The 12,500-nt window shown below is 41.4% G+C and overlaps 1 protein-coding gene across 2 annotated transcripts in view; it reads right to left on the reverse strand.

The window, feature by feature from the left end:
• The window catches only part of scube3 (signal peptide, CUB domain, EGF-like 3), a 164,174-nt gene that overhangs the window by 46,461 nt on the left and 105,213 nt on the right, over window positions 1–12,500 (reverse strand). The window contains exon 7 of one of the 2 annotated variants that reach the window (XM_037541305.1): window positions 3,913–3,963. The exons of the other annotated variant lie outside the window; for it this stretch is intronic. Coding sequence (XP_037397202.1) covers window positions 3,913–3,963 — 51 coding nt within the window. The remainder of the gene's footprint in view (window positions 1–3,912; window positions 3,964–12,500) is intronic. 2 annotated transcript variants of the gene reach the window in all.

Genomic DNA, 12,500 nt, shown 5'->3' on the forward strand with positions numbered 1-12,500 from the left:
AAAGGAAGACAGCTAGGCTGAGCTAAGAGGTGAGGCCCTGGTCAAAACATCAGCACCGTGTGAAATACTGCAAGCATCAGGTCGCTGACAACTGAGTAAGGCTAGACAGACAAAACATGGGCCGGTGAGCAGGGAGGGGGTATTTGTGCATGCTCAGGCTCGCCCCTGCAGACGAAGCTATGTTACCTTCAGAAAGCTCCACTAGACTCCACGACGTCCTAGCACTTCAAAGGAACACCCAGACAAGCTAACAAGGCTAACAGTGGCCAAGCGCAGCTGTAGTGAGTCGCAGAATGTTAACTGTTAGCAATATTAGCATGTATGTGGTATTCTATTAGTAATTAAAATAAAAAAACAGAACATCTGGTTATGTTTATGGTCCCAGCACTTCAGGAACACACAAAAGAACTAGCATGGCTAAAATGGACCAATACCAATGAGGTACAGAGAGTTGGCACTTAGCAAGACTATGTGGCTAGTGGCTTCTACGCACTATTCGCAATATTAGCCTTGTGGTATGGTGTGGTATTCTATTAAAAACTGAAGACAGCAGCATAATCTTAATCGTCGTGGTCAGGCGCACAGTTGATGGACTGAACTACAGGATGACACTCAAGCGCTTCAAAAGAGAACATCTAACGGCTAACAATGGACAAGCGCTGGCAGGTAGCAAGACCGCCTGGCTAATAGTCAGTGACCATGATGGACTTTTATTAATAGGAACATTAGCATTTTTGGATGTGATATTCTCTGAATAATTGAAACAGACAGCAACATCATCTTAATGGTCATGGTCCAATGTAAAGTCCAAGGGCTGCACTAGCACAGCTTTCCAGCAACTCAGAGGAACATGCCAAAGCGCTAGCATGGCTAACGATGGACAAACACTACTATAATGAGTTACAGAAAGCTGGCAGTTAACAAGAATGCTTGGCTAATGTCCACTGACCAGAACACGCTTTTATTTATTACTAGGAACATTAGCATGCTTGGATGTGGTTTTTAATTAATGACTGAAATAAGCAGCATCATTATCTTAACAGTCATGGACCAACAATGGACCACTGCACATGATGTCATGTCACTTCAAAGGAAAACAGCTAACGTGGTTAACAATGGGCAAACTGTAATGAGCTGTAGAAAGCTGGCAGTTAGCAAGACTGTTGGCACAATTATTCATTATTAGGAACATTAGCATTTCTGGATTTGGTGGACAGCAACATCATCTCAGTGGTCATGGTCTAATGTACAGTCCAAAGGCTGCACTAGCAAGATGTCCCAGTAACTCATGCCAAAGAGCTAGCATGGCTAAGGAACACCACTGTAATAAGTTACAGAGAGTTGGCAGTTAGCTATACTGGCTAATATCCACTGACCGTGATGGCTCTTCTGTCAATATTAGAAGGATTAGCACTTATGTGTGTGGTACTCCTCTAACAACTGTCAAGATCTAATCTCTAGACCTTAAGGCCCGCCTTACTGAACTGATGCTACCCAGTTTGCCCTGCTCTCTTAATGCTTTGAGAACAGATGGTCCTCAAAGATGTAATTTGACAACAGGGGGCCAATTCTAAAAAGAATCAGACCACAAACTAAACAAGAACAAGATGCAATTTCCTAAGTTCACTAGGAAACAAATGTGGAAACAAAATAAAAAGGGGCATAGGGGTTTATGGTGATGTTTCACTTTATTCCCTCCGTCTTTTATGTGCCAGAGTCCATATAAAAGTAGAGTCTCCTGGTGTTTGTCTAAACTACCATTGTGATTGGAAAAGTTGGAACGTTTGAGGGAGGCTCTTTGCCGAGTCCAGCTATGCCTCAGGAATTTGCTCACAGTTGCAGAAAGTTGGCACCACAGCTTTATGAATCTCTCGGAACAAGTCCGGAACATGCATCCCGAGGTAAAGCTGTTTGGTAAATATGACAAGCCCTTGGCACGGGGCTTTCTGGAGCCTCCGCTAGATCCAGCGGCCTGTGTTAAACCTGCCCTGATGTTAAAAGGCTGTTGTGCAAACAGACTTGCTCTTTTTCAAAGCGGCGAAGCCTCTCTGAATGAGCAAAGAGGCAGAGCTGACAGAAAGACGCTGACAAATGGTGAAGAGACTTTGGGGAAGGAGACAAAGGTTGTCCTTGTGTTAGGTTCAGACGTATAAGGGTAAGGGAACGGAAAGGCGCCAGCAATAAAGTGCCCTGGAAAAGTTTTCACTTTTAGCCAACATGAAAGCTTAGGGTCAGGACCAAGGAGCCCGTTGGATAATGTTATAGATGTATTCGTAAGTCAGGAGCGCAAATACTGACCACTATCACATGACACAGAGTAAAGCTCCGTTAAGCCCTCTACAATGATTGATTCTGCCTCTTCATTTATTCTTCTAAGGTAATCATAAAATGCTGCCATTGCAAGTATTTTTAAATGAAAAGAAAGTGTTAAAATAAAGTTGAAAACAAATGCATGTGAGTCAGAATTGTTCAATTATCTGGATTTATAATCGACGAGCAATTTCGATTCTTATCCTTATCTTGTCAGAGTAGATTGGACACTTAGATCAAATCCACTGACTTCGCACACAGGGCTTTCACACTCAGGCTAAACACCAATCCGATTGAACACACTCCGATTATAGATTAAGACTGACGTGTTTAAATTTTCACTACTCAACAATCTGACGGAAAATCTCTGTTTACATGCACACTACAAGTAATCGGGTCCAAAATGACGTGCATGCATGGAGTACTACTAAACAAGTAAACGTTACCATGACAGCGAACATTCACGTGAGGTCCAGTCAGAGTGAGATGAGCAGCAGTGAGCAGTGCTTGTGTTTTTACTTGCTTTAAAATGATGTCAGGCTCAGCAAAACGTCCTTCACATGTCCTTATTAAAGAAGGCCGAGAGGAAGACGTCGCTCACATAAACTGGACGTCCGTCTCACCGCCGTCTTTTAAAGATCAGACCAGTTTCTTCTCCGCCATGCTGAACATTATAAACTTTCACTATGACGTGACACGCATGCACAAAACGGACTTACACGTTCCGACTGGGAAAGTAATCGGATACAGGCATTTACACGGATATTATTCTGCTATTTAACGTATTATTTACAGGATTACCCACCACGCTCAATAGGATAGAAACTGCATTCCGAATGGCCTCATGGTGTTTACATGGACGTTTTCTATTCCGATAGAGCTATTAGTCGGATTATTAACGGATTATTAGGCTGCATGTAAACTTGGCTGTCGTCAGAAATGGACATCATGAGATATTTAGACAGAAGGAGAGAAATAAACAAAGAAGTGGCTAAATGGGGTAAAGGGGAAGATTCATGGAATAAATATGGCAAATAAGAACTTACTTGGCTTATTGTGTCCATGTAAAAACAGTTAATGAACTCACTAGAATTGCTGAACAGACAATTAATCCAAGTGAAAGAAGTATAATCAAAATCAGTCATGTATATTGATTACCATGGCAGCCAATGGCAGACGACTGCAACAGATGTATTTTTGTGTAATGGCATGTTGGCATTGCAGAAAAAGAAAAAAAAAAACAAGAATGGCTCTTCAAAGCAGTAGAACATGCTTTACTAGAGATTAGAAGAGATCTTTGTTCTTAGTGCAGATTATGCTAAAAGGTGAAAAGAAGGTGTCCCATTCAGGGTTAGGCTTGTTTCAGTTTGACCAGTTGCTGCCCGTCAACTGAAATGAATTCATACTGGGAATTCAAGGGTTGAACTGCTGGTATCCACTACATGCAATCTTCCAGCAGCTCTGGATGAGAAACTGAACCGAGCCCAATCCTGGTGAGAAGGAAGCGTTGCCATTGGGTTAGTTAAGAGTTCCAGCATCACCACGCTCGCAGCGGGAAGGAGGGAGCCAATAGGAATGGAGCTAAATAAAACTGATATTTACCATTGGGTAACAGCTGTGGCTGATGTAGCTGCTGCTGGACACTCCTTTCCTCTGCACATACACACACACAGACATACACACACATTGCAAAAACACTGCTTTAGTGCTCTGAGGTTGACCCATATGCCACAGAATGTCCTGTAATTGTACACTTATGCTGACCAGCAGTATCCCTAGCTACTGAGCTACAAAGTGGACTAGCTTAAATTGTTCAAAATTTCATTCATTCATCCAGGCATTCATTCATATGTTACCCTTATTAGGTAGGAAATTAATAGGTGGTGGTGTCATTCTGTTGTTGGTATCATGCCCATATCAAACACTCCAAGTCTAAGCTAATTTTTCTGTAAGGAAAATCGCTGCTGTTACATCCCGTGGCTTACTGTTTGCCGTTTGGACATATTCCCTCCAAATGTTACTAGACTTACAAGGCCAAAAAGGAGTCAAAATAATGCTACCTGCAAGCTAACACTGCTAAGCAACGAACTGACAACAGGAGGCTGGCAACGTCACCAAACTACCACAAAACAAACCAGCAAGCTTTGTCAATGTGGTAGCTAAGAGCGGTTTAAGAGCAGCCTTCGGCAGGTTTAGGCTACAGCCTGAGTCGCTGATGTTGGTATATAACGGTGTTGAAGTTTAATAGTAGACTTACTGTCATGTGACATTATTTCAGCGCACAGGGGAATTAGCTCACTTGTAGCATGTAGCATTATTTGTCTTTCAGAGCATCCAGTGACATCTGGGGAAAAACTTGTATTAAGGACAAACTCTATCTGGTTTTTAACCGTTTTATGTACCGCAGGGTTAGCAGCTAGCAACGATTTTTATAAAAACGCCCTTCATTTCTTTCACTGAGAAATCTCCCTAAACATGGAGCTCCTAACGGGGGCATGACACCAGATAGATCTACTGAGGGGACATGATAAGAATGCCACATAAGTACGGATGCTAATTAAGCTGCTAAGATAAAATGCTAAATAAGGAACAACGCTATCTAAGCTAATAAGCACGTTATGCTAATGCTGGCAGTTATGGGCCTTGAGGTTACACCTCACAGTTTGGAGTAAAAGAGTGACAGGCAGGTGTGAGGCAGACTGGTGTTAGTACGAGCGGTACTGACGACACTCATGAGGCAGTTAGTGCTCCACATTCAAAACAAGTGTCCAGGCAAGAGCAGGCCTTACACAGCCATTACGGTCTCAAAAGCAGAAAGGCTGAGTCAGATATCAATGAGAAGCAAAGAAACGCGCCGCCATTTGGCGCTGCTTGGTTTTAGCATATTACATGATAGCAGAGACACTAACCCGCTCTCCAGGTAATCGACTAAGCTTGAAAGAATAGATCAGCTAGGAATAAAACGTAAACTATTTACCTGATCCCAACTTAGAAATCCTTAAAGTTTGCTTACTTCATGTGGCACTGGAGCTACAATGCTAATGTAGCTAACAAGTAAAGGAAGCAGTAAGTCATACAGCATCTAAGCAAGTCTGTTTGAGATTATGCAGGCAAGTATGTGATTATTTAGGCATGTAGTTAGCACAACGCTAGTCAGTGGGTATAAACTTCCATTACTTGTCAGCTAGCCTTGTAGCTGCAATGAATAAGTACTGCTAGAAAAAGCAGATGTGCACAGCTGTTCACCAGTGAAACCAGAATACGTTGTGTTTTGGATGCTGGCATGCTGGTCATCCAACATGTCTATGTCGGGTGACCAACTAAACCAGTACAAGACCATCACTAGCCTGGCACAAACCTGCTTAGACCATCTTAGACCAGTACGGTATTCATGCTGATCTGTGCTGGGGTTTTTTTTTTAGCAGGGATTTAAAAGAAATCAAACTGCGGACACCAAACATATCTTAGCTGATTGACTACGTTTGGGAAAAGAGGGAAAATTATGTATTTTAGGTTTTTGGTCAAGCTGTCAGTGTAATGCCTGTTCCCGCTCAGCTGAATAATTTCTGCTGATCTATGTCCAGTTAGGATTTATCAGAATTATCAGCTTACTGACCTGAAATTTGCAACAAATGTCTGCACAGTTTTTATTACAGGAAAAGTGGGATTATCTAAGTAGCAGAGCAAGCTGCACTGTCATTTACTCATTAATTCAATATCTACAGCATTTGCTCCACAGAACGTATGAGGTAAAGATGAATTTGTGAGACGTTAATCGTTTCATGTGTGCCGTTGGCTGGACCTGCAGGCTAGACAGCGTCTGTTTAACATTAGCTTTACCAACAGCGTGAGTGGTTCCACATTTTGTTATTTTGGTAAGGCATCTTGCTTTACGGAAATGTATGTGCAAATCCACTAGACACAGGCCAAAGCTGGGGGCTTCAGAGAACCAACACTGGCCAACAGTCTGGTTTAAAATGGACTGCGGGATCAAATGAAGGCAGCTAATCCAAAATCATTTGTCTGGGCTCTGGGGGAAAATGCTTGCGTGCTGCTGTAAGCATTTTCCTACTGTCTTCATGCATTATATGGTGTGTGCACGCGTGTGTTAATGTCTTAATGCCAGTCTCTAAGCATCTGCTCATAGTTTTAAACAAATCTGCTTAAAAACTTTGTTAGTGCGATGTTTGGGGCCAAAAATTATTTTCCCCCTGACCACTAATGCGGTCAAGCCAAGACATGCTTCTTTAGTTTTGCACTGGAGCTACGAGGTGAACGCAGCTAACAAGTAACGGAAGCTTAAAGCGCTCCAGTTAACACGGTGGAAACTGGTCATCTCAGACAGACTCATTTATATGGCTTTATGACACTGTTGGACAAAAGTATAGCCATGCATATTGAACAACGCTAACTCAGTGGCCTCTATTACTTGTTAACAAACCAGAAATGTAGACTTACTATGCTAGCTATTGCTAGCAGGTAACTTCACTGAAGTTATCAGTTAATCTGGCTGAAATTTGAAAAAGTTACAGATCATATTTCTTTAAAGCAATCAAACTTTAGCTGGATTACACTAGCTAACTAGCGTACTTGCTATGAAAACAGACCAGCCAGCAATTTCAAGTTGTTTTGTATCTTTCCTTTTAACACTGCATTTTCTACGCGTAGCGTTTTGGAAGCTCCTTATTGGAAGCCAGTCTGAGCCTGACAGGTTTTTGTTAAGGGTTTACTTTTGTACAGAGCAATGTGGGCAGCTAATAATTAACCAGTGGCGGACAGTAACTCAGTAAATGTAACTTGTTACTGTACTTAAGTAGTTTTTTTCGTGTATCTGTACTTTACTTAAGTTTCTCCATTCTGGGCGACTTTTTACTTTCACTCCACTACATTTCAGAGTCAGATATCTGACTTTTTCCTCCACTACATTTTGAGAAATCTCTCATTGCTTTTGGTTTCTGTGTGTATAACGTAAAACGTGTAAAACGTAACATGTCAAAACGAAAGAAGTGCAAAGCCAGAGCACCAATCAGGGCACAGCGGTCACTTTGTTCTGAGCTTGTTTTGACCTGTTGGTCACACCGACCCAGTGCAGCACGCGGTTCAACGTCAGCGCAGCAGCGTAAACATTTGGGAGCACATCCGTCACCTAAATGATGAACTAACCTAACTTTGTGTAAATAGACCACAATATAGAAATATGTCCACATATGCAGTCGTGACTGGCGCGTTTCTTTTTTTCTGAATTCATACAAACATTTTCATTTTATAGTAAATTAGTTTCAGTTAGTTTATGTTTATGAACGGAGGCCTACAGATCAACACAGTAAAGGAAACTTATTTGTGATCCTGAGTTTAAAGCAAATGTTCTGTGTTTTGCCCTTATGATCATTTTAATAGACGTCAGCGTCACTAATTAATGACGTTCTATTAAATGACTGGTTTACCAAGAGAGACGCTGGAGGACTTTCACCTGAAATGAGTTCATGAAGCCAGTCTTGTTATAAAAATGATAACAGGACATCAGAGCCAGAATGACTCTTTTACTACTTTTACTTTATACTTAAGTACATTTGAAGGTAAATACTTTAGTACTTTTACTCAAGTGGAGGTCTAAAGGGAGGAACTTCTACTTTTACTGGAGTGATATTTTACCTTGGGGGTCTCTACTTTAACTCAAGCGCATGATTTGTGTACTTCATCCACCTCTGCTAATAATAAGACTTAAGGTCTGCAGCAGTGCACCAGTTAGCACTGTGGAAACTGTGCGAAGTAATCTCAAATTGACTTGTTTGTATGGTTTATGACGCTGTTATATAAAAATGGACAAAAGTACAGTGAAATTTACCTGAATTTAGCTGCGAACTTTCGGTTTGAAACAAGTATGTGATTATGCAGACATCCATATTGAACAATGCTAACTCTGTGGCTAAAAGCCTGTAGTACTTGTTAGCGACCAGAAATGCAGACTTGATATGTTAGCTGTCGCTAGCAGTTCATTTAGCTGAAGTTGCCAGTTAATCTGGCTTAAATTTAAAAACTTTACAGATCACACTCCTAAACTTTAGCTGGATTACACTATCTAACCAGCATACATGCTATAAAAACAGACCAGCCAACTGTTTTTTTTCTGTTCTTTCCTTTTAACACACCATATACTGTGTGAAGCGTTTTAGCTCTGCCCTTCAGACTGAAGGTTTTCTTTAGTAAAGGCTCCTTATTTGAAGCCAGGCTGAGTCCGACAGGTTTTATAGAGGGTTTACTTCTGTACAGAGCCATGTCTGCAGCTAATAATGAGACAAGATCTGCGACAGTGCACCAGTTAGCACTGTGGCAACTGGGCTAATCTTAAACAGACTTTTTTATACGGTTTATGACACATTTATCTATGAAAATGCACAAGATAGGCATATTTATCTGAATTTAGCTGTGTACTTTCGCTTTGAAACAAGTACGTCATTATGTAGACATCCATTTTGAACAACGCTAACTCAGTGGCTATAAGCGTCCGTTACTGGTTAATGCTCAGAAGTGTAGACATGGTATGCTAACTGTCGCTAGCAGCTAATTTAGCTGAAGTTAATCTGGCTTACATTTAAAAACATTACAGATCACATTCCTTTAAAACTTCATCAAGCCTTAGCTGGACTGCACTAGCCAGCTAGTACGCTTGCTATAAAAACAGACCAGCCAACCGTTTCTAGGTGTTTTGTATCTTTCCTTTTAACACCACATTTACTGTGTGCGGCGTTTTGGTTCTGCCCTTCAGACTGAAGGTTTTCTTTACCAAAGGCTCCTTATTTGAAACCAGGCTGAGTCAGACAGGGTTTGATTAAGGTTTTACTTTTGTTTAATGACTAAACGAAAAGTCTCTACTAAAGATCTGCGGCTCGACTTGAATGCCTACCACAGAGACCCGACTGAAGCGACTTGTGAAGATCTCCGTTAGCTACATTAGCCGTGTAGCTCCAGTTCAAAACTAATGAAGCAAACTTCAGACATGAAATGCTTTGGCTGATCAACGACATTGCCTGAAAGGGGATAATTGTGTAAACCTGATCTCAGGCTGAACCTTTGCTTTAAACCTGTGCCAGCCTTAAAGCAGCATAAGCAGCAGAAATGATCAGCCCAGTTCCCACCACCAATGGAAAACGAGCGAGAGAAGACGAGGAGAGGAAAAAACGAAACGCACGAAACACCGTCCAGAACAGTCTGCTCAACAAAGGCGTCTGATCTTCACGCTGAGGTTATGAACTGACATGCACGGAGTGGTTTTAGGACACGGTCCCATCAGAAATCCCCAAGATTACACTTTCACGAGCCAACAGAAACACTGCCTGACTGAGTGACTGATTGAGCTTCTAATGAACAAATAAAATTACTGACCGCACGGTGGAAACACTGACAGACACACATTCTGACTGACAGAAACACCAACTGTTCCGTCCAAACCCCCAAACAGCTGACCAGCAAAACCGCTGAAGGGCCTGCCGTTGCTATAGTGTTTGGGTTTACATTTATGGAGGAAACCAAAACGCTTTCCACAGCGTTAAAAACTGTTCTTGTGAGTGAACAAGTGGGCGAGTGACATTCCCTTCCTCAGATCCCCGTCTCACAGAGTGGAGGATCATTAATAAACTCGACTTGGTTTATTGTGGTTTTCTGGCCTTCTGAGAGAGAGAGAGAGAGAGAGAGAGAGAGAGAGAGAGAGAGAGAGAAAGAGAAAAGAAAGAATGAGAGAAAAGGGGAGAGAGAAAAAGAAAAGAGATAAAAGAAAAAGAGTGAGAGAGTGAAAAAAGAATGGAAGGGCAGAAAGCAAGAGAGATAGGGTTTGAGGGAGAAAGAGAATGAAAGGAGAAAAAGAAAGAAAATGAGAGAGAAGAGGGGGAGAATGAACAGATAGATAGCAACAGAGAAGGATGAAAAAAGAGAAAGGTGGAGTGAGAAAAATGAGAAATGACAGAAAATATAGAAAAAGAAGAAAAAGAGATGGAGCAAGATGAACGTCATAGAGAGAGAGAGAGAGAGAGAGAGAGAGAGATGTGGAAAGGGAGACGAGAAAGAAAGAGAGAAGGTGTGAGAATGAACCGATGGGACAGAGAAAGAGAAGTAGAGTGAAAAAGAAGAAAGAGCGATTGAGACAGAGAGAGATGGAGAAAGAAGGAGGGAGAGTGAAAGGATACACAGCAACAGAATGAAGGAAACAGGGAGAGAAGGAAAAGAGAAAAGGCAAGATAAAGAGAGAGAGTGGGAGAAAGATAGAAAGAAAGAAAAGAGAGTGAGAGCCCCAACATGCTCAGATTCTCTCTTTCTTTCTTTACTCTGTCTCTTGCCATCTCTCTCATCACCTCTTGCCCCCCCCATTCATTCTTTCTTTCATTCTTTCCTCTCTTTCCTCTGTAATGCTATCTTCTATTGCACCACGGAGACACCAAGTTAATTCTAGAGAAATTATTTATTATTTGATTTAATATTATTATTATTATTATTATTATTATTATTTGGTTTGTTCTTTGCTTTTCAGTCGTTACTGTTATTTAACCCTCTATCTACTGTGTTTCCGTAAGTCTAGCAGGGTTTGGCCTGCGTGCTGCGTCTCTATGTTTGAAAGGCAATAAAAACAACTGGTCATCCAAAACTCTGCAGCGGAGGTGAAGAGAGCGTGACTGAGCGAGGCTCTGGCCTCTGCGGTGGGTTTCGGCTGCGTCGCCGGAGCTGTCTGACAAGCCAGACCTCTTATTTGTGGAGCAGCTGAAGGTTTGAGTGAGCGTTGGTCTAATGACAGGGTGACGGGATCGAGTCTCAGAGCCAGGGAGAGAGAGAGAGAGAGAGAGAGAGAGAGAGAGAGAGAGGAAATTTGACAGAGGCCAGCCAAGCCACGGTGTCTGTATAGATGGGGTGGGCTAAAATAAGGTATAAACTTCAAATACACATAGTTTCTCCCAAAAGCAGCCAATCAGGCTACACTTTCACGTCTTTGGATAAAATGGATAAAACTACAAGCACAATTCAGCCATGTCCACTAGCCTGGTCTCCTCCTGTCGTGTGATGCTGCCATGCTGGGAGGGTGAAGACTAGCATGTGCTTCTTCCAAGTCACATCAACTGCAACTCAGCATGCTTGAGGCAACTTAGTTATGATGTAATCTCATGATAACAACTTTTGTTATTGTGATATCACAGGATAATTAAGTCATGATCTCAATACAACAACGTTGTTATCTTGAGATCAAACGACAATTAGGTCATGATCTCAAGACGGTTAAGTTGTTACCTTGAGGTCACAACTTAGTTGTGATGCGGTCTCACAACAACCAAGGCTGTTATCATGAGATCACATCATAACTAAGTTGAAATCTCAAGATAACAGCTTTGTTATCTACATACAACTTTGTCATCTTAACATCACAAGATAATGAAGTTGTGATCTCAAGATAACTTTCCAGAAAATGATAACTACCTCATGGCCTCTATGGACTTCCATACAAACATGCCTTGACAGACTACATGTGGGATTAGAGGAAAATTGAGCTTTTGACGAAAATCCATAGTTTGTCAAAGCAAAAATCTAGTATATCAGAAACGATAACTTTACAACAGAAGTAACTATGCACCATTTTTATTGGTCCATTCATCACGAAACGCTCTCACAATGTAGAGACACAGCTGGTGCTTTCAAATAGCATAAAAAAAAGAAAAATAGAAAAATGGTATTGGGAGGTTTTGATATGACAATGATGAACTGCTTACAAACAAATATAAAGTTCTCAGTGTAGCATTACAAGCACAATGGACGTAAAACAGCATCATTAAGCCTGTCATGATCATTAAGTCTTCGTTAACGAATAACTATCACTTAAATAACTGCAGTAAACAACTGAACTGCCCCCTCTTATTCATTGTATACAGCTAAAGCCTCAAGTGGCCAAATTGACTGACAGGCTACCGTGCTAGCAATGTTTACTAGGAAGCTAATACTGGTTGTACAGCCGATATGATACACTACGCTGTTGTCCACAGTTTCACAGAGTCAATGTGTATAGTCAAGCTGAGCTACATTTGTTCTTAAGGGTGAAAATATAAGCAAAAATGTCTAATCCTGCAAACGTATACGCTAAAAACATTAGAATTAGCTACACAGCTAGCAATTAACCCAGCACTACTCGCACGACTGGGCTCCAATCACATAACCAG

This window comes from Pygocentrus nattereri, chromosome 9, assembly GCF_015220715.1.
Source record: "Pygocentrus nattereri isolate fPygNat1 chromosome 9, fPygNat1.pri, whole genome shotgun sequence".
Lineage (NCBI taxonomy): Eukaryota > Metazoa > Chordata > Actinopteri > Characiformes > Serrasalmidae > Pygocentrus > Pygocentrus nattereri.